The following is a 21,685-nucleotide window of genomic DNA, read 5'->3' as shown; positions in this document are numbered from 1 at the left end:
ACATGTAACTTTCTTGTTGGGAAGGGGGAGGTGTTTAAGGACTAAGGAGTTCTATTGCCTTGATGAGACATACCCACAGATAAGCACAGGCTTTAGTGCGACCTGTAGAAGCCATGTGAAGGAGGCCAAGGCCTTGCATGTTAGAAGGGGGTGACTAGCCGTGCCATGGGAGAGGATAAGCCTGCTAAGTAGGGAGGAGGTTAGAACGCTGTGTCACTGGAGGAGACGCTGGGATGCTTACTCTGCCCATCTTTGTCTCCTTCATGATGTCCTGTACTGAAACAGGCACAAAGCAGCACAGCTGGTTTTTGTCATTTTAGGCATTTGTTAAATTATAGACAACTGTCTAATACAGATATTAAGAATGAATGATCAGTGACCAGGAAGAGAAACATATTATTTAATATGGTCAGGAGGCTGGTGGTAGCAGCTTTCACTGAAGACCTGGTGAAGGACACAGGACACACTAGAAAAGTCACTGATAAAGATATTATCAGCGAAAGAAACTAAGATTATTACAGTGCATAGGATGGATTGGCAAGTTGGAATGGTCATAAAAGTTTCAGGGTTTTAAAACAATTGAAATGTAAGATTTCAGAAATACATTTTTGTTAGCATGGTATGTTGCAATGAAAAACAATCTCTCTCTCTATATATATATAAACTATATATATAATAATATACATATTATTTTATCTCCTGTTCACTTACACTCACTCAGTGCAAGTCCACATACAGAAGCCGAGTATACTATCATTACTGAGCAATTTTAAAGGTTTTCAAGGATAATTTTATATTAGGGACTGACGTGAGGATTGTCTTACAGTTTCTATTGCTGTGAAGAGACACCATGACCATGGTAACTCTTATAAAGGAAAACATTTCATTAGGGTGACTCGCTTACAGTTCAGAGGTTCAGTCCATTATCATCATGGTGGGAAGCATTGCAGGGAGCATGGCAGTGTGCAGGCAGACATGGTGCTGGCTACATCTCGATCAGAAGGCAACAGGAAGTGGACTGTGACATTGAGCAAAAGCTTAAGCAAAAGAGACCTCAAAGCCCGCCCCACAGTGACACTTCCTTCATCAAGGCCACTTCACCCAATAGTGCCGCTCCCTGTGAGCTTATCAGGGTCAGTAACATTCAAGCTACCACCTTTCACCCCTGGCCCCCAAAAGCATTGTTGTAACAGTATCCACAATGTAAAGCGCATTTAGTCCAACTTCAAAAGTCCCCGAAGTCTCAACAATGTTTGAGTCCAAAGTTTAAAGTCTCTTCTGTGACTCATGTAATCTCTTAACTATAATCCCCTATAAAATCAAAATCAAATCACATGCTTCCAATATGTAATGGCATGGTGCTTTACAAAAGAGTTTCCCTCAAATATCACTTCCTTCATCTCTATATTCCCAAGACTCTAGGAAGACGACCTGGGTCTGACCTCTACCCCTCTCGATGACACCAGGCCCAGGTCTGGTGCAGAGCCTCATCCCTCTCCTTTCCTGTTGTCCGCTTACCGCTCCACATTTCCCTCACTGCGGGTCAGAGGTCACAGTTGTTCCCTCGGTAACAAACATTCCACAGAGCACAACTGCCCGTGTCTAGCCTGGCGCTCTGCCCACAAGGAGGACGCCTACATGGAGGACAGACGCTAAGGGGGTGAGGGGAGTCAACAGTGAGATCTGGAGCTGCCTCATACTGGTGCTGTGTGTGTTCCACCCCGGGGACCTCAGAGTCCCTGACTGCAGGCTGGGCAAACGGAAGCTTTGGCAACCCGTGGGAAACACATGCACGTTGACTGGCGTGGATGCTGTGGTCTGTACGCACTGCTTGCTCCGGCCTCCTTGTGCTTTGTGTATAGCCCTCGAGGTCCTCAGAGGGCACACACCATTTCCTCACCATTCTTTTTATTCATTGGCATTTAATAGAATAATGGCAAGTTGCGGGGGTGGCACACACCTTTAATCCCAGCACTGAGGCAGAGGCAGGCAGATTTCTGAGTTCCAAGCCAGCCTGGTCTACAGAGTGAGTTCCAGGACAACCAGGGCTACACAGATAAACCCTGTCTCATAAAAACACAAAAACATAAACAAAAAAATAGACCAATGGGAAGTTAGTTTGGTTCTGAATGGTAATGAAAGGGTCTCAAGTAACCGTTTGGTTGAAGACAGGACGCAGCAAAACCTGGTTAGGCATAATTAAGAAGATACACTCGCTTCTTACCTCATCGCTAGAGAAACTGAAGTTAGCCTTCAGCACTTCAGGGCTGCAGAACTTGTTGAAGAGAGTCTTCAGGCATCGCTTGTCCCATTTATCAGTCACGTGGCCACCATAGGTCACTTCTGCAATCAGGTAGTTGAGCTCCTTCCATGGAACTTCTGACCGGCCAGGGAGGACATTTCCCAGTATCTTTATGGAAACCTGTGGAAGGCCACTGCACCTTGTTAGCTCTGCATGTGTTTTTAGTTAAGCTGACATTTCACACAACACCAACAACTCTCGAGTGGCCAGTTTCTCTCCGAAACAGGGAACGGGGCCATAAGTACAGTCCTCTAGTCTGGATTACTTAGGAGGCTGAGGCAGGAGGATTATAAATTCTAGGCCAACTTGGGCAACATAGTAAGACCCTGACTCAATAGAAGGGGACTTGGGGAGCTGGAGAGATGGCTCAGCGATGAGAAACACAGGCTGCTCTTCCAGGGGACCTGGGTTCCACTCCCAGCACCCACGTGGTGGCTCACAACTGTCTGTAACTCCAGTTCCAGGGGGATCTGATCCAGACACACACACACAGGCAATACAGCCATACACATAAAATGATAATAATAGAGATTCTGGGGATACAGCTTGCTGGAGTCTAGGATGTGCAAGGCCCTCGGATTTGGTCTCCAGTGCTGGGAAATCAGCCAGCCAACCAGGAACAGAGAGGAGTAAAGTCTCAGGATATGTGTTTTTCACCAACAGTGGCTAAGCTGTGACTGACCTGCACAGGGCACTGGGTACCAGGGCACAGAAGGATGCAGAAGGGAAGTACCCCCCTCCCCAACCCAACCAAGGACTAAAACAGCAGGTTCTTGGTGTCCTGAAAATGACCTTGGTGTGACCTCACATATATAAATGGATTCCCACCACTTTCCCTTTCTCCCTGGCTCCTCCTTCCTACCCTCGCTGTCTGCTGTCCTCAGCTCTCCTGGGCCCTCCTTCTGTGTCTTCTTGGCTTCCTGGCTCTCCTATGCCCACAAGTGCACACAGATTGGCCCTCAACCCGTCTCTGTCAGGAGCCTTTGGTGCTTCCACGGTGTGAGTTCTAGTGCGTTCACCCCGGAAACCATTAGAGATGTGATCCACTGTGAGCCCCCATATCCACACCTCCAACCAAGCACCCTATTGCAATTATTTTAAAACAAAAGCCTGTGTACTGAGCACATGTAGACATTTTTGAAGCACGATTAATAAAAACTCAGAAATAGGGTTCAACTTGAAGGTTCTAAAAACAGCCAGCCTCTCACCTCTAACCTCTACCTCAGTCTGAAATGGCGATCCTGCCTCCAAGAATCTCAGAATGAGGCTGAGCCTGAGAGTTGCTGCCTCCCATTCTATAATCCTCTCTAGGGTTGGGATTAAAGCTGTGCACGACCGGATTAAAGGTGTGCACCACTGTTGCGGGAGCTCCTTCCACTCCTTCAGCCAATAGCTGCTGAGATACCAGCCCATTGGGGTGTGGTCTCTCTCCCTTTAAAAAAGTGGCCACTTCCCTCTCCTCTCTCTCTGGCTTCCGGCTCCGCTTCATGACTGTGCAAAGGGCTGTTGTCTGGTACGGTGATCTGTAAGTTTTCACCTTTAAATAAATAACCATTCTGTTAATCATAATTCCAAACTGGTGTGGGATTGTTTATGACTTACGCCTTCACACCACCTGGTTTCTATGGCAACTTGTATGGCTTTTTACTCTTGAAACACTACGGTGTCATATATTAACAAGCTGACCTCATAGATGACGGAACAGTGCTTCCTAGAGGCTGGAAGGCGTCAAAAGACACAAGGAGTATAGCTGTACTGGAGGGAACTTTGACTGGCAGTTCAAATTTTGGGGGCGGGGCACTGTGGTTGGAGAGATGGCTCAGGGGTTAAGAGCACTGGCTGCTCTTCCTGAGGACCCAGGTTTGGTTCCCAGCACCCACATGGTAGCTCACACGTATCTGTAACACCTGCTCCAGCCTCCCTGGGCACCAGGCCCATACATGGTGCACAGACATACACGCAGGCAAAGCATCCACATCACTAAATCCCATGACCATGCACAGTTATGCTAATTTTAGAATTTCAGTATTGGATCTACTTCTGCGCTTTTTGCCAAGTCACACCGACTTAACTTTTTTTTTTTTTTTTTTTTTTTGGTTTTTCGAGACAGGGTTTCTCTGTAGCTTTGGTGCCTGTCCTGGAACTAGCTCTTGTAGACCAGGCTGGCCTCGAACTCACAGAGATCCGCCTGCCTCTGCCTCCCGAGTGCTGGGATTAAAGGCGTGCGCCACCACCGCCCGGCTCCGACTTTTCTGCTAAACTATTTACTTCAGGATAGTGGATTTTTTTTTGTGTGTGTATTCTGATGTCTGGGGAAGGAAATTCCTTCACTTTTTAAAATTTTTGTGTGTATTTATAGCTTATTTAACATTTCTTTTTGTGAATTTTTTTTTAAATTTTATATCTTCTAAGTTCTAGTTGTAACTTAGCATTATATTTGGCAGTTAGCACTGGGAGAATGGACAGTTTGCTCTATCTGAGGTCTTCCCTGGAGAATAGGCGTGTGCTGGGCTAGAGGGAGCAGGAGATAAAAGGGGAATGACACTCATTGCCACTTACTGTGTGACCTGGGCAAAGTCTCAAGGGCTCATGGCTCTGTTCCCATCTGGAAACTGGGGACAGGTAGTGTGCTGACCATGTAAAGCTGTTCCAAGACTTTCAGCATTTTAAATGATCAAGAATGTTGTTCCTTTTCTCCCTAATTTATAATGCTCTTTATGCAGGACCTGTAAATTTCTTATTAAATTTGTTCCTGTATAGTTCCAATTTTTTTATCACTACTATTCAGGGTTTTTTTTTTTTTTCTGGCTAGAGAAACACTATATATTTACATTTTTGCCTAGCCATTTTACCAATTCTCTATTCCCAGTAAACCTCTTTTAACTTCTTTTCAGTAGTGCAATGAGGCTTTCAAGAAACACAAGTCATCTTCTAAGTGGCCTGAGGTGACCTGTGAAGATGGTTTGCTGTTTATTCTCTTGACCCAGAAAACCTACAAAATCATGTAAATCAAGAGATCCAAATCTTCGTGTCCACGTTAAGGACCCCCTGTGAAACTGCCCAAGCCTTCAAGGATATGCATATCCGGAAAGTCACCTAATATCTGAATGATGCCACTTTAAAGAGGCCATGTGCGCCCTTCTGGTGTGGGGCATTGGTAGGTGTGCCCAGGCCAGACAGTGGGGAGGGACACAGGGTCGGGGGCCAAAAAATGAGTGCAGAGAGCAATGCTGAACTGAGGGGCTTAGGTGAAGACTCTCTGGTCATTGAGCACATCCAGGTGAGGAAAGCACCTACGATGTACTGATGAATTTACAGAGCTCATGGCCAGATTAATCCACCCCTGAACTCCCTGGGCCACCCTTAGGTGGTCCCCACTGAAAGGGAACAAACTGTTCCAAAGTCAGAAGAGGAGGGTGCACAGAAGAAAAAGACGTCCCAGAAAAAAACTGGAGAAATGAAAACTTATGGCACGGGAATAAATTCAGCATAAAATAAATGCAGATAAAAGAAAAAAAAGTAATGGAAGTGTATTATCCATCGAAGTGCTAGGGACCGGGCCCAGGACCCTGTGCATACTACAGTAAATACAATACGTGATAACAGTCTTCATCTTGCTTCATTTATTATTTATTTTACCTTACTTTTTCTCTTAGTTTCCTCAAGGTTGTTAATTTCTTTTCAGTTTTCTTCTTTGTTAGATTTAAGATATACTGGGTTGGGTGCAGCGCTGTGTCTTAGGATGACACTCATCACGTATGAGATCTGGGCTTGGTCCAGCACCGGGAGGAGAAAGGCACAGTGTCTCCGTTTCTTCTTAAATTCCTTTCTCTATTCAGATGAATGAAAGGTAATTATTTCCCCCCTCAGCTCTCTGATGCACAGTGAGGAACTAACCATGGTGCATTGTCTGCCCTGGGCCTTGAACAGGCATGGGTAGGACGCCCTGTGCTCACACTCTTTGGCAGATCTCCAGTGTGCAGGTGTTTTACTTTATATTCTTGGCCAATCCCAGAATTAATGAGCTTTACTACGTGCTTGTGACTTCTTGGGAAGGCAGAAATACCTGATGGACACAGAGATAAGACACAAAAGAACGGAAGACCTCCTGCCCAGGGGGGCTACTGATATAGGTAGAATCAAGACTTTCCTAGAAAACAAACAACCCCTCAAAAATGAAACAAAAAACCCAAACAAACAAGAAAAAAAATTCAGAACGGTGCAGTATTCTACATTAGAAGCACAGCTGCAAGAAAACTGACTTGGGAATTTTTGTTGTTTTGTTTTGTTTTTGTTTTTGTTTTTTTTTTTTTTTGGTTTTTCGAGACAGGGTTTCTCTGTGGTTTTGGAGCCTGTCCTGGAACTAGCTCTTGTAGACCAGGCTGGTCTCGAACTCAGAGATTTGCCTGCCTCTGCCTCCTGAATACTGGGATCAAAGGCATGCACCACTATGCCCAGCAACTTTGAAAAAGTTTAAGCAGACATTATTGTTCATTTCTTTTAATTAGCAATAAAGAAAATGTCCAATCTGGGTGGTGGTGCACGCCTTGAATCCTAGCACTCAGGAGGCAGAGGCTCTCTGAGTTTGAGACCAGCCTGGTCTACCCTAATGAGTTCCTGGCCAGCCAAGGTTACAGAGGGAAACCCTGTCTTGAAAAAAAAAAAAAAAGCAAAACAACAACATAAAAGAAAATATCCTGCCAAAAAGCACAACAGAAGGAAGGTGCTCTAAAAAGGATAATAACTAAACAAGACTGTTAAGTTGCCCAGCCCCAGTGACTCAGGGTAATCCTTCTTGTTTTGAATTAATATTGAGAGATGTTTTATAGTGATTTACATGTCAGGAGCTGATCAAAAACGTTTCACTTATATTCACTGAGTTGCACTTTTTTTTTTTTTAAAAAAGATATCTTTATTTTTATTTATGTGTATGGGTGTTTTACCTGACTGTGTATCTGTGCACCACAAGTGTGCCTGATGTTCACAGAGGCCAGAAGAGGGCATCAGATCCCCTGGATCTTTAGTTATATGTGATTGTGAGCCCTTACATAGATGCTGGGGACTGAACCAGTGCTCCTAACCGCGGAGCCATCTCTCCAGGCTGTTGAGTTGCATCTTGTAATGACTCTGTGGGTAGGTACTGAGCTTTGCTCCCTTTCATGCTGCTTTATAACAGTCAAGAAACTAGGCCCCTGGGCTATAGCTCGAACCGTGGGGCTGCTAGTGCACTCTAGAAAGCTGGCTTGACAGTCCTCATTTCCTAGTTACACGGTGCATTTCCTTCCCACCAGGTGAACGCTTCGCCCCGTGGAGACACGTAATAGCTTAGCTCAGCTTGTGTCTCTGGTACCCACACTCACCTCTAAGTCTGAAGAACTGAATTTGTAAGGGGCGTTCCAGCCTAGGGTTCCGTACACTCTCCTCTCGTTGATCACGGCATTGAAAAAACAGAGGCTGAATAGAATCTTTTTCCACCATGGTCCACAGTCATTTTTATCAAATATCTCTTCTGTTACTTCTCCGCTCCCGCCATATCCAAACATTTGAAGTAAATTGCTTTTCAATCCCTGGGGAGGCTCCACGGCAATCTTTAAAAAGGAGTGAAAACTCCAAGTGGCTATAGATGGGAACACACCCTGGAGGGGCCCCTTCCCACAGCACCAGTGAGACACATGGCTGGCAGCTATTTCCAAGAACCACGGTCAAGTCCAAGCCTAGGCTATGCTTTTGCCTTTTGAACACCTCTGTAAAAGGATCATTTCGGATTCTATATCACATTCTATTCCTATATTACTTTTGAGGCGTGTTTTGAGTCTGCAGCCGTGGCTGGCACAGATCTCAGTACACAGATGAGGCTGGCCTTGAACTCACAGAGGTCTGTCTAATTCACATTTGAAAGACAGACCACAGCACCGGGATGATACCTGTTGCTGTGACCCCAAGCACTGTGTTTGGGAAGGACAGAACTTTGGAGTTTGTCAGTGAGCTACATCAGCGGTCGCTAAGCTATAGTTAGGGAAAGGAGCTGCCAGACCCCAGCCAGGCAGCATACACAGGGAGCCAAGCCTCAGGAAACAGGACACCAGCTAAGCCAATAGACACAGCCAGTCACACAGAAAGAGTAAGTGGTGACTTTGCGCGAGAATCCAAGCTGCTGTCTGCTCCGCTGGAGTGGCTGGGATGATTAATTGCGATGTTTTTTTTTTTTTAAATATTTATTATGTATACAATATTCTGTCTGCATGTATATCTGCAGGACAGAAGAGGGCACCAGACCTCATTACAGATGGTTGTGAGCCACCATGTGGTTGCCGGGAATTGAACTAAGGATGTTTGAAAGAGCAGGCAAATGCTCTTAACCACTGGGGCATCTCTCCAGTCCTTGCGATGGTTTTATTATGTGTGTGTGGCTGCTAGTCTGAGATAACCAGGATCTTATAATGGGTACCTGCTTCCAGAGTTTATATATAAGCATCGACAAATGAAGCAGCTTGTGTGATTCTTACGATACACAGCACATAAATACTGTGTGGCTATGCATATTATATGATATTATATGGATGAGCATATGTGTGTGCATGAACCCGAGATTTCTAGATTCAAAATCACAACGGGGGCAATGCAGTGGGAGTCGTATGTGCCTGTGCATGATGGGGCTCCAGTACGTTGCTAGAACATACAGATGGCTGCCATGGTAGCCCCTCTTCCCCTCCTGAGTTACAGAAATAGGGATACTTTTCCTCAGAGATCTAAGTGCATCATTTTGGGAAGGAGGAAGGTTTCTGACCATTGTTTTGTTTTGAGACAGGCCTGGAACTCCCGATGGAGATATAAACCAGACTGGCTTCGATTTATAGAGACCCATCTCCTGCTTTGTCTCCCTGCCGTTAGGGTTAAAGGCATGCACCACTATGCCAAGCTTGATTGATAGACTCTTAAAGTGGAACTAGAACAATGGGCCTGATCAAAACAAAGGTTCTTGAAATTCTATGTCCCTCTTTCTTATTACTGCCTCCCAATTTTTCCTCCTGGCCAAAGGAAAAAGGCCACTTGAGGTCACAGTCAGCCGGGTCTTGGGAAGTAAACAGGGCATCTTAAGTTACAGCAGAAAGTCTCAGATTTCTCTGTCTGCTCCAGGGCAGGGCTGTTGGGAAGTAGCCCTGGGAGAAGGGAAACACTAGGGAGCAGTATTGCAGGGAGGTGTCGCTAGTTTTTTGGTAAGTGTGTTTTGCCCATGTCTTCATTGGTTTCTCATTGTGCAAAGTCTTTAGGCAGCTGGGCCTTTGACAGCATTGACTGAGTCTTCATAGTTGGGTTTCAGAGGTCAGACATAACCCACAATTAAGGTTATTTTAGCAAATAGTTTGTTTCCCTTCTGGAGAACTTTCCAGAGAGTTAATTAGCCATAAAATGGTTAAGAGGAATAGAAATAAGAAAATGCCACATAGTCAAGAAGCTGAGGTTGGGGGTCATTTGAGCTCAGAAGTTCAAGGCCAGCCTGGGCAACATAGCAAGAAAAAGCAGAAGGTGGGAAAGAAAAATGTATGTGTCTTGGTTTACAGCAACTGGAAGCAGAACGTCCTCTTTGAGAAGCAAGTGTTATTGAATGCAGGTCTACATACCCTCCCCACCTTGCCAAAGCTGACCTGAGTGCACCGTGAGTGCTCTTCTTGATTTAGAATAATGAGTGACGAAGCTCTGCAGCCAAGCAGGGCTTGCCAGTCAACACTGAAACCCTGCCCATTTGTTCTTACCTTCACACCCTTCTGAAGAATAGGAATTGGGAAAGAGCCATATGATTTTGAGCTCAACCAAAGCCTAAAGTCAGGGTCTAACGTCATATCTGGATTACTAAATCTGCAAAATAAAAAATGTAAATATTAAAGATGCATGTACTATCTTCTTAGAGTCAGAACATGTTAACGTTGCTGTGACCTTACACATCATTTCAGTGCCAGAGCCGCCACTCACCATGAGGGCTTTGATACTGCACACAGAACTGTATAAGATTCATCCATTTATATTTCCCTTAAGTAAAAAAAGTCATAAATACTCATTACAGAAACTTGAGAAAACATACAACACAACCCATGTGAAAGCCAGGGGTGGCGGTACATGCTTCCACTTGGGAGGGAATCAGGGGTTACAAGTTCAAGATCAGCCTTGTTTATATAGCCATGTCAAAAAGCCACGGTGGGGTGGGGTGGGTTCCAGGTCAGACCTAGGACAACTGAACAGCAAAGTAAGTGACAGTAGGACCTGGCTCAGTCAAATGAGTACAGGGGACAACAGCCACATTGATAGATTCATAGATGTAAATGAACCAGTGGACCGGAGAGGAGAGATCCTTTTTGTCATGTTGGCCTGCCATTACATGACTCTTTTTCTGTGTGAGGTGCTGGGGACAGAAGCAGAGAGTAAAAGGGAGCAGTTAAAAAACTATTATTCGGCAAACTGGGTAGTAATAATTCAGTCACATATTATCATGGGAAACTATTGGGGACCGTTTAATATATAGAAAAGTTCTCAAAGTTTCAATGAGCGGCAGATACTGTAATTACATGATCAAATTCAGCATCACCAGGAACACTGAGTGACATTGTATACCTGTTGACAAGCTACCCTGCAAAGGTCTAGCAATTCACCATCTTCATGTCTGCACATGAGGACGCAGCAGGCGAGCTCAAGTGGAGAACTCTTGAGTACGCCCAGCTTTTGACATTATAGTGTGACGCTGTTGTCGATGAAGCTCATGCTCAGATTGAGCTACCAAAAGCATTGCCAAAACAACCAAGCCACCAAACAAACAAAACCCGAAATCCCATCGTAATATTGTAAGTTTGCCATCTTGTGACAGAAGCGTTCATCACGGCCCCGCGTGCACACAGCCTGTAGAGTGCGGAGTAGATACAGCTGCAGGACAGTCATGACATCGGTGTCTCTCAGAGCCGTCTGAGATGGAGAGAGACAGACAGACTGAGGAGCTCCGCCCTTCTAAGGAGACGAAAGAGACAGACATGCAACAGAAACCACTGTATTGGGACCTAGACGGAAGATACCGTGAGAAAGTAGCTCTGCTGATGAGACGGCCAAAGCACAGCGAGGTGCTGAGGGTCAAGTGACATTGTGTCTGTAGTTAACTTCCAAACAACTTAGAAAAAAAGTTCATGTAAATTAGGAGCAGTGATAGGTTAACCATAAGAATGAGAACTAGGAAAAATGGTGAAGAGGGAGTCGTATTGTCCATGTAATGCAAATCTAAAATCACTTCTAAAATGTTTAAATAATATGGTTAATAAAGTCTCTGCGGTCGAGCCTGACAACTTGAGCATCATTCCCAGGACCCACGTGCTGGAAGCAGAGAATTGGCTTTGAAAGCAGTCTTGTGGCTGCCATGTGTGCTGCGGTGTGCACATGCATACACATGAGCTCACATACATATGACAAATGCGGCATGTGCTCACATACACAACACACACACTCTCACGCACACATAATACAATTTTATAGAATAAGTAAGCCAAAAATAATAAAAAGCAAAACAACCATTGAAATACAAAATGAAACAGAAAACTTAAAATAACCCAAACACCTGTAATTCCACTAAATGCTTTCTTTTTCTTCTTTTGATTCTCCTTTTATTTTTAAATAAAAATATACTGTACACATTATTTCTAGCTTGGTATTTTCCTCCTTAGTAACGTACTATGCACGTATTTATTTAGCACCTAGATTGAGGAGTTTTTCTCTTTTATTTAACATTTTTTCGATTTTCTATACTGACCACATCTCTCCTCCCTTCTCTTGGGGCCTCCCATGGGCTTGGGCAAAGCATGGCGCTTCAAGTAGAGTCAGGACCCAGCTCTTCCCTCTACATAAAGGTTGGCAAGGTACTCCAGGATGGGGAACAGTTTCCCAAAAGCCAGCTAAACGCGAGGGACAGGTCCTGATCTCACTGCTAGAAGTCTTACAAACAGACCGAGCTACACAACTGTCACACACATGCCTACATTGGTCCCATGCAGGCTCCCTAACTGTTGGTTCAGAGTCCGTATTTTGCCATGAGCTCAGGTCAACTGTTTCTGTGGGTTCCTCCATCATGACCTTGACTCCCGTGGCTTGTACAATCCCTCTTCTCTTTCTTCAGGATTCCCAGAGCTTAGCCCAGTGCTTGGCTGTGGATTTCTGCATCTGCTTCCATCAGTTACTGGGTAAAAGCTCTCTGATGGCAATTAGGGTCGTCACCAATCTGATGACAGTAGATGACCAGCTCAGGCATCCTCTCCACTGTCGCTAGGAGTCTTAGCTGGGGTCGTTCCTGTGGATTCCTAGGAGTTTCCCTGGCACCAGGTTTCTCCCTAACCCTGAAATGTCTCCTCCTACCCCCATCAAGATGTCTTGTTGCTTTCCCCCCTCAGTCCTGCTCCCAACCTGCCTCTGTCCCCAGTTCTCCCAACCCACTCCCTCCAGTTCCCATCCTCCCTTCCCAAGTTTACATGGAGATCTCTTCTGTTTCTCCTCCCAGGGATCTTTCATTTTTGAGAATTTTTTTACAATATATTTTGACTACATCTTTTCCTTTCTTCTAACTCCTCTTGGATCCTCCTCACCTCCCTTTCCACCCAGCTTCATGTTTTCTCTATCTCTCAAAAAAAAAAAAAAAAAACAACAAAACAAAGAGCAAAGCACAACATGGTGCCGATTTCTGTTGAGCTGCTGCCCTGAGAGTACTCTCTGCTCGTGGAGCACCCTCTGCAGCGTGCGGGCCTCTGAACACCACAGTCTTTATCTGGGTGCGATATGTCTCCAGTGCCTAGGCTGGCAGTGGCAAAGAGCAGATGCCCTGCGAGTGTCTTCAATGATGTAAGATGTGCACAAAGACCGCATCTATGTTTTTCTAAGACAGGGTTTCTCCGGAGCTTTGGAGCCGGTCCTGGAACTAGCTTTTGAAGATCAGGCTGGCCTTGAACTCACAGAGATCCATCTGCCTTTGCCCCCAAGTGCTGAGATTAAAGGCATGTGCCACCACTGCCCAGCCCAAAGTCTACATCTATTAATGTCATTAATACTGATTAATCTTTGCCCTCTGATTTTGGGCGATTTCACCAAATGTGCTTTTTTCCCCCAACAGTTTTTAAACTGCCAGGAGACTAACAGTCTGAGAGCACAACCAACTGTATCAGGAGAGACTTTAGAAACCTAAGTTGGGCATCACAATTTAACAGAAATCTCCTTCAGAAAGCACAAGAATGACAAGATTGGACCTTCATGTCCTTGCTCCACATTTTTTGCCATAGAAACTAGGAAGACAATAAACCACGACAGGAGGAAAATCCTGCGGAACGTAACTGGCTTTTCCTTCCCTCATCGTTACAGCAGTTGAGCTGCAGAATGCAGCAAACAAGAAGACTGAGTGTGTGGACACCAAGCGAGTCAGCGCAGAGGGGAAGGTTGGAGCCATAGCGGAAAACACGGTTGTGGGAGGACTTGAGGCCCTGGGCTTTGCCGTGCCGGAGTCATGTGAAATGCTAAGAACCATGTCATAGATTATACATGAGCAAGTGCTAAATGAGACGGAGAACACAATCTACACAGGGGTTTAAAAGGAGAGAAAGAAAATCCAGTGTGCTCTCAGGACAGTGTTCAGGGCCCAGTACAATGCTTCCACTTTGCCGCGCACAGAAGGCATTGCTCTTTGCTGTGACTTCGCATGGTGGATAATTCATTTGCTCCCAGACAGACAGAGGTGAGACACTTACGACTCTATGATAGTGCAGAGCCTTGGCATGAAGGATGCTGCGAGGTGGCAGTTCTGGAGGAAGACCCACTGATTCTTTCTGCCCACGGCCTTAAAGATGAGCTCTTCTGCCTTGGCTGCCTGGCCTCGGCCCAGGGAAATCATCGTCACCTGTGGGGTTGTTCCTTTTAACTCTTGTGCGAATCTCAGGAGGATGTTGTTGAGGTCAATCCCTGCACGACAACATGGAGAGGTGCCCAAACCTGTAAGCTCACTTAGTTCCCTCAGCAAAAGCAGTCCTGCACTTCCTGAGGGGTGGTGGGAAATGACAGAGCCGCAGAATGACTCGGGTTAGGAAACGAAAGCCTGCAGTTCAAAGTTTGTCTCTGCCACTTGCTGGCCTGTGATACAAGTTTCCCAGCATTTGGGAATGGTAACTGCCCATGAGTTAGGCACAACTGGCCTCTTGTCACGCCTGTCCCCGCGCGTCCCTTTGCCCTCTAGTGGCCGATGAAGCTGCTAACCCAGTTACAACATCATGTTTAAAAAACATGACACTAGATACGGTCACGGAGACTTTGTCTACAGGTTTTGGCAGCAAAAGTGTGTTAGGAAAAGTGTGTTGTCAAACCCTAGCTATCTCCTAAAGAGAGGGGTATGTCTCCTTCCCTCTGGTCTGCTGTTGACCTGAGGGCTGGCCAGCAGCCTGCTGCAAATGCTGGTGGAAGTTTCCAGTAAGCAGACAGCATCTTTACAGGTGTCGGGCACAGAGCCTGGTATACCGCCATCTGGTGAGAAGACCTTCTGTGTGTGTGTGTGTGTGTGTGTGGGTGCCTGTGGAGTCCAAGTGGGGGGACGGTAAATTCTAAAGACACGCTTGACTCGGGGGATGTGGAGACCTGAGGAAAACTGAGGCGCAATCCTGAGGACCTGCAGAGCAAAGACAGCGGCCAAGGGGTGGCACACAGGTTAGGGGGACACAGCTCACTTCTGACAGTCACCTTGTGCTCCTTTAAAAACAGCCACTAGAGAGCCGGCTTATTCTGAGCCAAATACGAGTGATCATGGTTTGGGAACTGATCGATGTGACCCTGCCATACCTATTCCATCACAGAATGGCATATGACCTTTGAAAGATCACTGTTAATGGAAATAGTTAATAAATGTAAGTGGTGAGCCCAATTTGTTTTCTTTTTTTTTAAATTTATTTTGTATACAACATCCTTCTCCATGTATGCCCGCACGCCAGAGAAGGGCGCCAGATCTCATTACAGATGGTTGTGAGCCACCATGTGGTTGCTGGGAATTGAACTCAAGACCTCTGGAAGAGCAGCTAGTGCTCTTAACCACTGAGCCATCTCTCAAGCCCCCAACTTGTTTTCTTTTAATGTTCTTGAAGATACTTTCTGCAAGAAAACTTACTCTAATACATTTTTATCTTGATTCCTTTATATTTTTAGAAAGATTTATCTTTCATGTAGTTTAAAGTTGAAATCCCTTTTCAAAGATGATAAAGGACACGAAGCTTTTAAACAGAATGTCTGGACACAGAATCTATTTCTCTGCATTCCCTTTTTGGGGTGGAGGAGGTGGTGTTTTTCCAGGTAGGGTCATGTAGCACAGGCTAGCATAAAACAACTCAAACCCGAGGATGGCCTTGCACTTATGGTCCTCTTGTCCCCACTGAGTGAGCGCTGGGATTATAGTGTGGGCCACCACCCCCAGTTTACATGTTGCTAGGAACTGCACCATGGCTCCGCTGTCCAGATAGCTCACCATAGGTGTGAATGAGGATCAGCGGTGTTTGAGCAGTGGACTCTTTGTACGATTCTTTCAGATGAACTGTAGTCTCATGGATATATTCACTTCCCATTTTTTCAGTTACAAACTTTCTTACTGAATTCTCTAAACGATCTGGCCGAAGAACTTTAATCTGAAAAATAAAACAGAAGGTAGATTAAAATCTACTCAGAGGACTATTCCCAATGGTAAAAATGAAATAAAAACCACTGTTCTGGCTCTAGCCAGAGTTTCCTGGTATGTTGTTGGAGAGGTTTAACAAGTGGGAGTATCTCCATTGGTTGGTGTGGTGGTTTGAAAGAAAATGGCCCCCAAAAGGGAATGGCCTTGTTGAAGTAAGTGTGGCTTATTGGAGGAAGTACATCACTGTAGGGGTGGGCTTTGAGGTCTCCTAGGCTCAAGATAGTACCCAGCCTCTCAGACTTCCTGTTGCCTGCCAATCAAGATGTAGGACTCTCAAGTCCAGCACCACGTCTGCCTGCATGCCATCATGTCCTTCCTGTAAGCAAGCCCCAATAAATGAGTTCCTTTATAATAATTGCTGTGGTAATGGTATTTCTTCACAGCAATAGGAACCCTGACTAAGCTAGGCAGTGGTGGCACACATCTTTAATCCCAGCACTCAGGAGGCATACACAGGTAGATCTCTGTGAGTTGGAGGCCAGCCTGGGCTACAGAGTGAGTTCCAGGATAGACTCCAAAGCTACAGAGAAATCCTGTCTCGAAAAACCGAAAAAAAAAACAAAACAAAAAAACAAAACAAAAAAAACCCCACTCTGACTAAGACAGTTACAGTTCCCCCTTCCCAGCTACCAAAGCTCTTCCACACTCCATGAGAGAGCTTGGTTGTGCTCTTGACCCTGCAAAAGAACACTTTCCTTGGGTTCCTCCTGCTCTGCTATCCATGTCTAGAGCAAGAAGAATCCATATAGCTTGGAGTTGGAAGATGCAAGATACCCAACTGATACAGAATTAATCAATGGCACAGTTTGTAAGTTCAAATGGGGACAAAATACAGGTCCGGGGAGTGCTGTGGACATGTGAACCACATTGGACACACATACAGTACATGTATAATGGGCACAGAACTTCCCTGTGAAGACTGCTTTATAGACAAACCGCTTACATGGTACATTTTTCATAATTTCATAAGAAATAGGTCCTGAGAAAGCTCAGCATCCCTTTGTGGAAGGCAACTCTGAAACTGTCTGAGAATGCTATAGGCATTAACACACCCCTTTCTGTCTACTGACCATGGTCTAGACAGTCTGTTACTCCAGAGAACGCTGGTTAACACACCCCTTTTTCTGTCTACCAACCACGGTCTAGGCAGTCTTACTCCAGAGAACGCTGGTTAACACACCCCTCTTTCTGTCTACTGACCATGGTCTAGGCAGTCTGTTACTCCAGAGAACGCCGGTTAACACACCCTTCTTTCCTGTCTACCGAACATGGGCTGAAAACCCCCTCAAATTGAGCACAAATAAGCCTTAGAGGTTGATCATTTTAGGCATTTTGCTACCTTAACACATTTGACTAATATACACCGAATCCCATCCGGAATCTCCCAAACCCCAAACCAGATTCTAAAGCAACTGAGAAACAGGAGCTGTGTAAAATTCTGCCTTTGTAAATGTCACTTTGGTGGATGTGAGTTAGCTATGAGTCAACCATATGCCTTCTGGACACTGAACCAAGAATCAGACACATTAACTATCATAGTGAGATCAGGCAGCTGTTGCTTTCTCCCTAAAAGACTAGGTCTGTTCTTGTAATTTTAGCACAGAGGTAAGAGAAAATAAGCTTGTAGTCAGGGAAGATCCCAAAAGAGCAGGGAGACAATGGTGGCCCCAGGCAACTCAGGTCATCCCTCGAGGCTTAATCTTGTCTATAGAGGAAGGATGAGGGGCAGCGCCACCACGTGACAAAACCTTAGGGTGGGGTGCAGGTCCCTCCCTCTACACTGAGGTTCAGTATGTCATAACTTGCAGAAGTCGGCACATTTCGCTTATAAAATTTGAATTTTGAGGGGTTCAGACTATCAATAAACTTACTTAAAATATTAGGAATCACAATATTTTGTCTTAACACATCTTACCAAAATAAGTCTTTGAAATGGAGTGAGTTTTTCCCAAGGAAAACTTATAGGGTTAAACATTTCATCGTTTTCATTCAGAAGTGCAGCTAGATACCATCAAGAGAAAGAGACTGGAATTAATAACCAGGCAGCTGTGCCACTAAAGTATGTTACAATATGAACTTAAGTTAGGGCATTATGAAAAGAAGCATGGTTGGCTAAATAAGTGTTATTCTTAGGACTTGGGCCGTCACCATCATTCATCGTGAAGCAGCCTAGGCCCAGATGATGCGGTGAGTAGGGAGGGATGAGGCTAGGGATGAAGGGATGGAGCTGCAAGAGCTGAAGGAAACGGGAGGCAGGGACACAGGCAGGCCCTCAGCACCTGCTCTCTCAAGTGTGTTTCACTGGATACATGAGAGATTTCTACTCAGCACCCAAAACAGATGGGAAGTGAGAACCCACAGAAGCTCAAATAGGATTGCCATGATTTTGAGAACTTACACAGTTATTTTTTTTCATACTGACTCCTCTCTCCATGGTGACAGTCTTGCTTGTGAAGTGAGATGCCCTCCAGGCCTTCCTTCCCAGCCATAGCTGCTGCTGCTGTTCCTAAGAACATTGCCTCCCCGGCATTTCCCCAACGTCTAACTTTGCATACAACTTGGGTTATAAAAAATTGTTTTTAAATGTGTTAAAATTCTGATTTGAAAAGAACCCATGGTATGTGTAAGTTCAATCACAAGTTTGAAGTGGTTTGCAAAGTAAAAGATCCTCACCTTACAAGAAGGGTTAGCTGAGAGTTCCTTTACAGCAAAATTATTGACTTTTGTCTTACATTAAAATATCATAAGGATTACAGACAGATTAGTGATAAATGTAAAAAAATAACAGTGATCCATGAATAAAACTGTATAGATGAAGGGGGAAGCTTCTTTAGAAGTAGAAAAGCAAGGAGGTAGAAAAAGAGACATAACTGACAGCATAAACATCTTACTACCTGTATAGCACATATTCTATCAGCCAATAATAATGAACAGATTTAGAAAAAATATACAAAAAATGAAGTATCTACACTAATAGCATTCTTATAAACAACCAACAAGGAGATAAGCAATTTATTTTAAAAATGAGTTAAGTATATGTATGAATAGGCAAGTCAAATCTTCACTAACCCTTTAAAAAGTATGTGTTAATATGGCAATTGAAATGGAAGTATTTTGAACTTTTCAGGTTGGTACAAATCAAAAAGATCAAGTCTTCTACTAGGAAATGGGCAGGTGAACTGGAGAGATGGTTCAGTAATTAAGAGCACACACTCTTCCAGAAAGCCCCAGTACATCAGGTGACTCACAAGCACCTATTAGTTTGAGCCTCAGGGACAAGTGCACTCACATGTACGAGGCTTCGCACACAGACACCTAAAGATAACTAGAAATTAAAAGATAGGGCACGCCACAGGGGAATTGTCTCCTCTGGCCAGCATTTCCACTTCTGGGATTCTCTTTCTGACAGAGGGGAAGTATGTAAGAATATTGATGTTACTGGATTACCTTATGGTGCATTATGACAAAACTCTGCAGGCAAAAATGTAGAAAATATGAGGCAGGAAACAAGCTAGGCTGTCATAGTAAAAGGGCAAGAAAAGCGGGGAGCAGAGTTCAAAGCAGAAAAGAGAAAAGGAGCGAATATGACAAAATGGCAGCCCTTAAAAGTTCTGTTTGTGCCGCGCAGTGGTGGCGCACATCTTTAATTCCAGCACTTGGGAGGCAGAGGAAGGCAGATCTCTGAGTTCAAAGCCAGCCTGGCTTATAGACTGAGTTCAGGACAGCCAGGGCTACCCAGTGAAACCCTGTCTTGAAAAAACAAAAACCCAACAAATTAGAAAGGTCCTGTGCAGTTCTTCCCTGGATTTACTGTTTTTCATGGGTATCTTTTTCTTTCTGTTTGTGGACCTGGGGATTGGACTCAGGGCTTCGTCATGTTGAGCAAGTGCTCTCCCACTGGGCAGTATGTCCAGCTCCTGTGTAATGTTTAGAACATGTCTGTTATATAAAACGAGGAACCTGTGCAGACTCCTGTGGTGATATTTTGTTTATAATCTAACAAATTAAGCTTACCTGAAGATCAGAGTACAGAACTAAGCTAAGCCACTAGTTAGCCTTAGAGACCAGGCAGTGGTGGGGCATACCTTTAATCCCAGAATTTGGGAGACATGTGAGTTCAAGACAACCCTGGGTTACATAAGACTGAATCTGTCTAAAAGATAAGGCTCACACAAAGGTGATCCCATGCCTTTAATCTCAGCACTAGGGAGGTGGAGACAGGAGTGATATGGTTGGGCAGAGAGAGGAATATAAGGTGGGAGGAGACAGGAGCTCAGATACGGTCTGCAGTCTGAGAATTCATAGACAGGATCAACCCTTCAGTCTGAGCATTGGTAGAGATAGAGGTCTCTCTAGTGGCTGGCTGCTTTGCTTCTCTGATCTCTCAGCTTTCACCCTTAATATCTGACTTTGGGTTTTTATTATTAAGACCAACTAGAATTTGTGCTATAAGCTCCCTCAGAAATAAGGTTCAGAACCAGTGTACTATAATGATATGCTGATATATTTAATGTTTCCAAAGTTCAGAACTCACACTGGTTTCTCACCGAGAACAGTGAAATCATGAAAACCACTTCCTTGCACTGACTCAAACACGCCACACGGATCTTATCAATGCCACATGGATCTTATCAACGCCACACGGATCTTATCAATGCCACACGGATCTTATCAACACCACACGGATCTTATCAATGCTCGTCCTTTCCATTTGTTGTGACCTACCTTTTTTTCCCCTTTTTTTCTTTTTTTGAGATAAGGTTTCTCTGTGTAGCCCTGGTTATCCTACAGACTAGAGTAGCCTTGAATTCAAGAGATCTGCCTGCCGTTGCCTTCACATGCTAGGCATGCCTCCCATGACCTACCTTACACACACAACATTTACACATGCAAACGCACATTTGTTAGGGTTAGGTTCAAGCACTCGGGTCCTACCCTCCTCTGGTGATCTGTGACTTTCCTGAGGTGAAACCCCTTCTGGGGAGAAGGGTGTGCACATTAGAGAGTACACGGCCTTCGTGTCCCTAAAGGCGTTCCACTGCCACTTATTTGACAGGAGCGATCTGCAGAGAAGGGAGAAGGGCGTCATCTGGCCGCTGATGTACTGACACTGCTTCCATCTCAGGTCTGACACCCACTGAAGATGCTCCTTTCTACGTATTTCAAATATACCTAGTAGAGAAGGGAAAATGGTCTCAGGAGAGAGAAATCCTTCACCTTCAAGCGACTCATTACAGAACAGATAATTAGCAAGTATTTGTTGTTGAGCAAGGCTCCACTTCATATAAAATCAGCTGGAAGGGCTAGAGACTCAATAGGATGCTTGTCTAGCGTACACGAGGCCACGAGTTCTGTTCCCAGCACCACAATAAATAGACAGACACATTAACTAGGTAAGTTTTGTTATGTTGTTTCTTCCATAACCAAACTGGTCATTTAAACTGTTTTCAGCACAGAGTTCAGTATTCTGCACATCCACACTGTGTAAAGCGGATCTCCAGACACAACTCCCCTCCTTTGCCCTCCTCCAAGCTCCTGGTGGCCAACTTCCTATTTTGTTTCTGTGAACTGTCTTCCTCAGATGCCTTGTAGGTGTATCCTTGTGACTGTCTTATCTCATTTAAATGTCTTTAAGGCTAAACCATGCTGTAATATGTAATGGG

The 21,685-nt window shown here is 44.8% G+C and overlaps 1 protein-coding gene across 1 annotated transcript in view; it reads right to left on the bottom strand.

The window, feature by feature from the left end:
- The window catches only part of Dnah14 (dynein axonemal heavy chain 14), a 277,305-nt gene that overhangs the window by 20,115 nt on the left and 235,505 nt on the right, over window positions 1-21,685 (bottom strand). The window contains exons 74-80 of the mRNA XM_057769862.1: window positions 20,958-21,194; window positions 17,938-18,023; window positions 15,816-15,972; window positions 14,062-14,272; window positions 10,057-10,159; window positions 7,663-7,890; window positions 2,225-2,422 (exon numbers count right to left, since the gene is read on the bottom strand). Of these exons, the coding sequence (XP_057625845.1) occupies window positions 2,225-2,422; window positions 7,663-7,890; window positions 10,057-10,159; window positions 14,062-14,272; window positions 15,816-15,972; window positions 17,938-18,023; window positions 20,958-21,194 (1,220 nt within the window). The remainder of the gene's footprint in view (window positions 1-2,224; window positions 2,423-7,662; window positions 7,891-10,056; window positions 10,160-14,061; window positions 14,273-15,815; window positions 15,973-17,937; window positions 18,024-20,957; window positions 21,195-21,685) is intronic.

This window comes from Chionomys nivalis, chromosome 5, assembly GCF_950005125.1.
Source record: "Chionomys nivalis chromosome 5, mChiNiv1.1, whole genome shotgun sequence".
NCBI lineage: Eukaryota > Metazoa > Chordata > Mammalia > Rodentia > Cricetidae > Chionomys > Chionomys nivalis.
The sequence above is the reverse complement of the archived record's forward strand: the minus strand, read 5'-3'. Positions and strand labels throughout refer to the sequence as shown.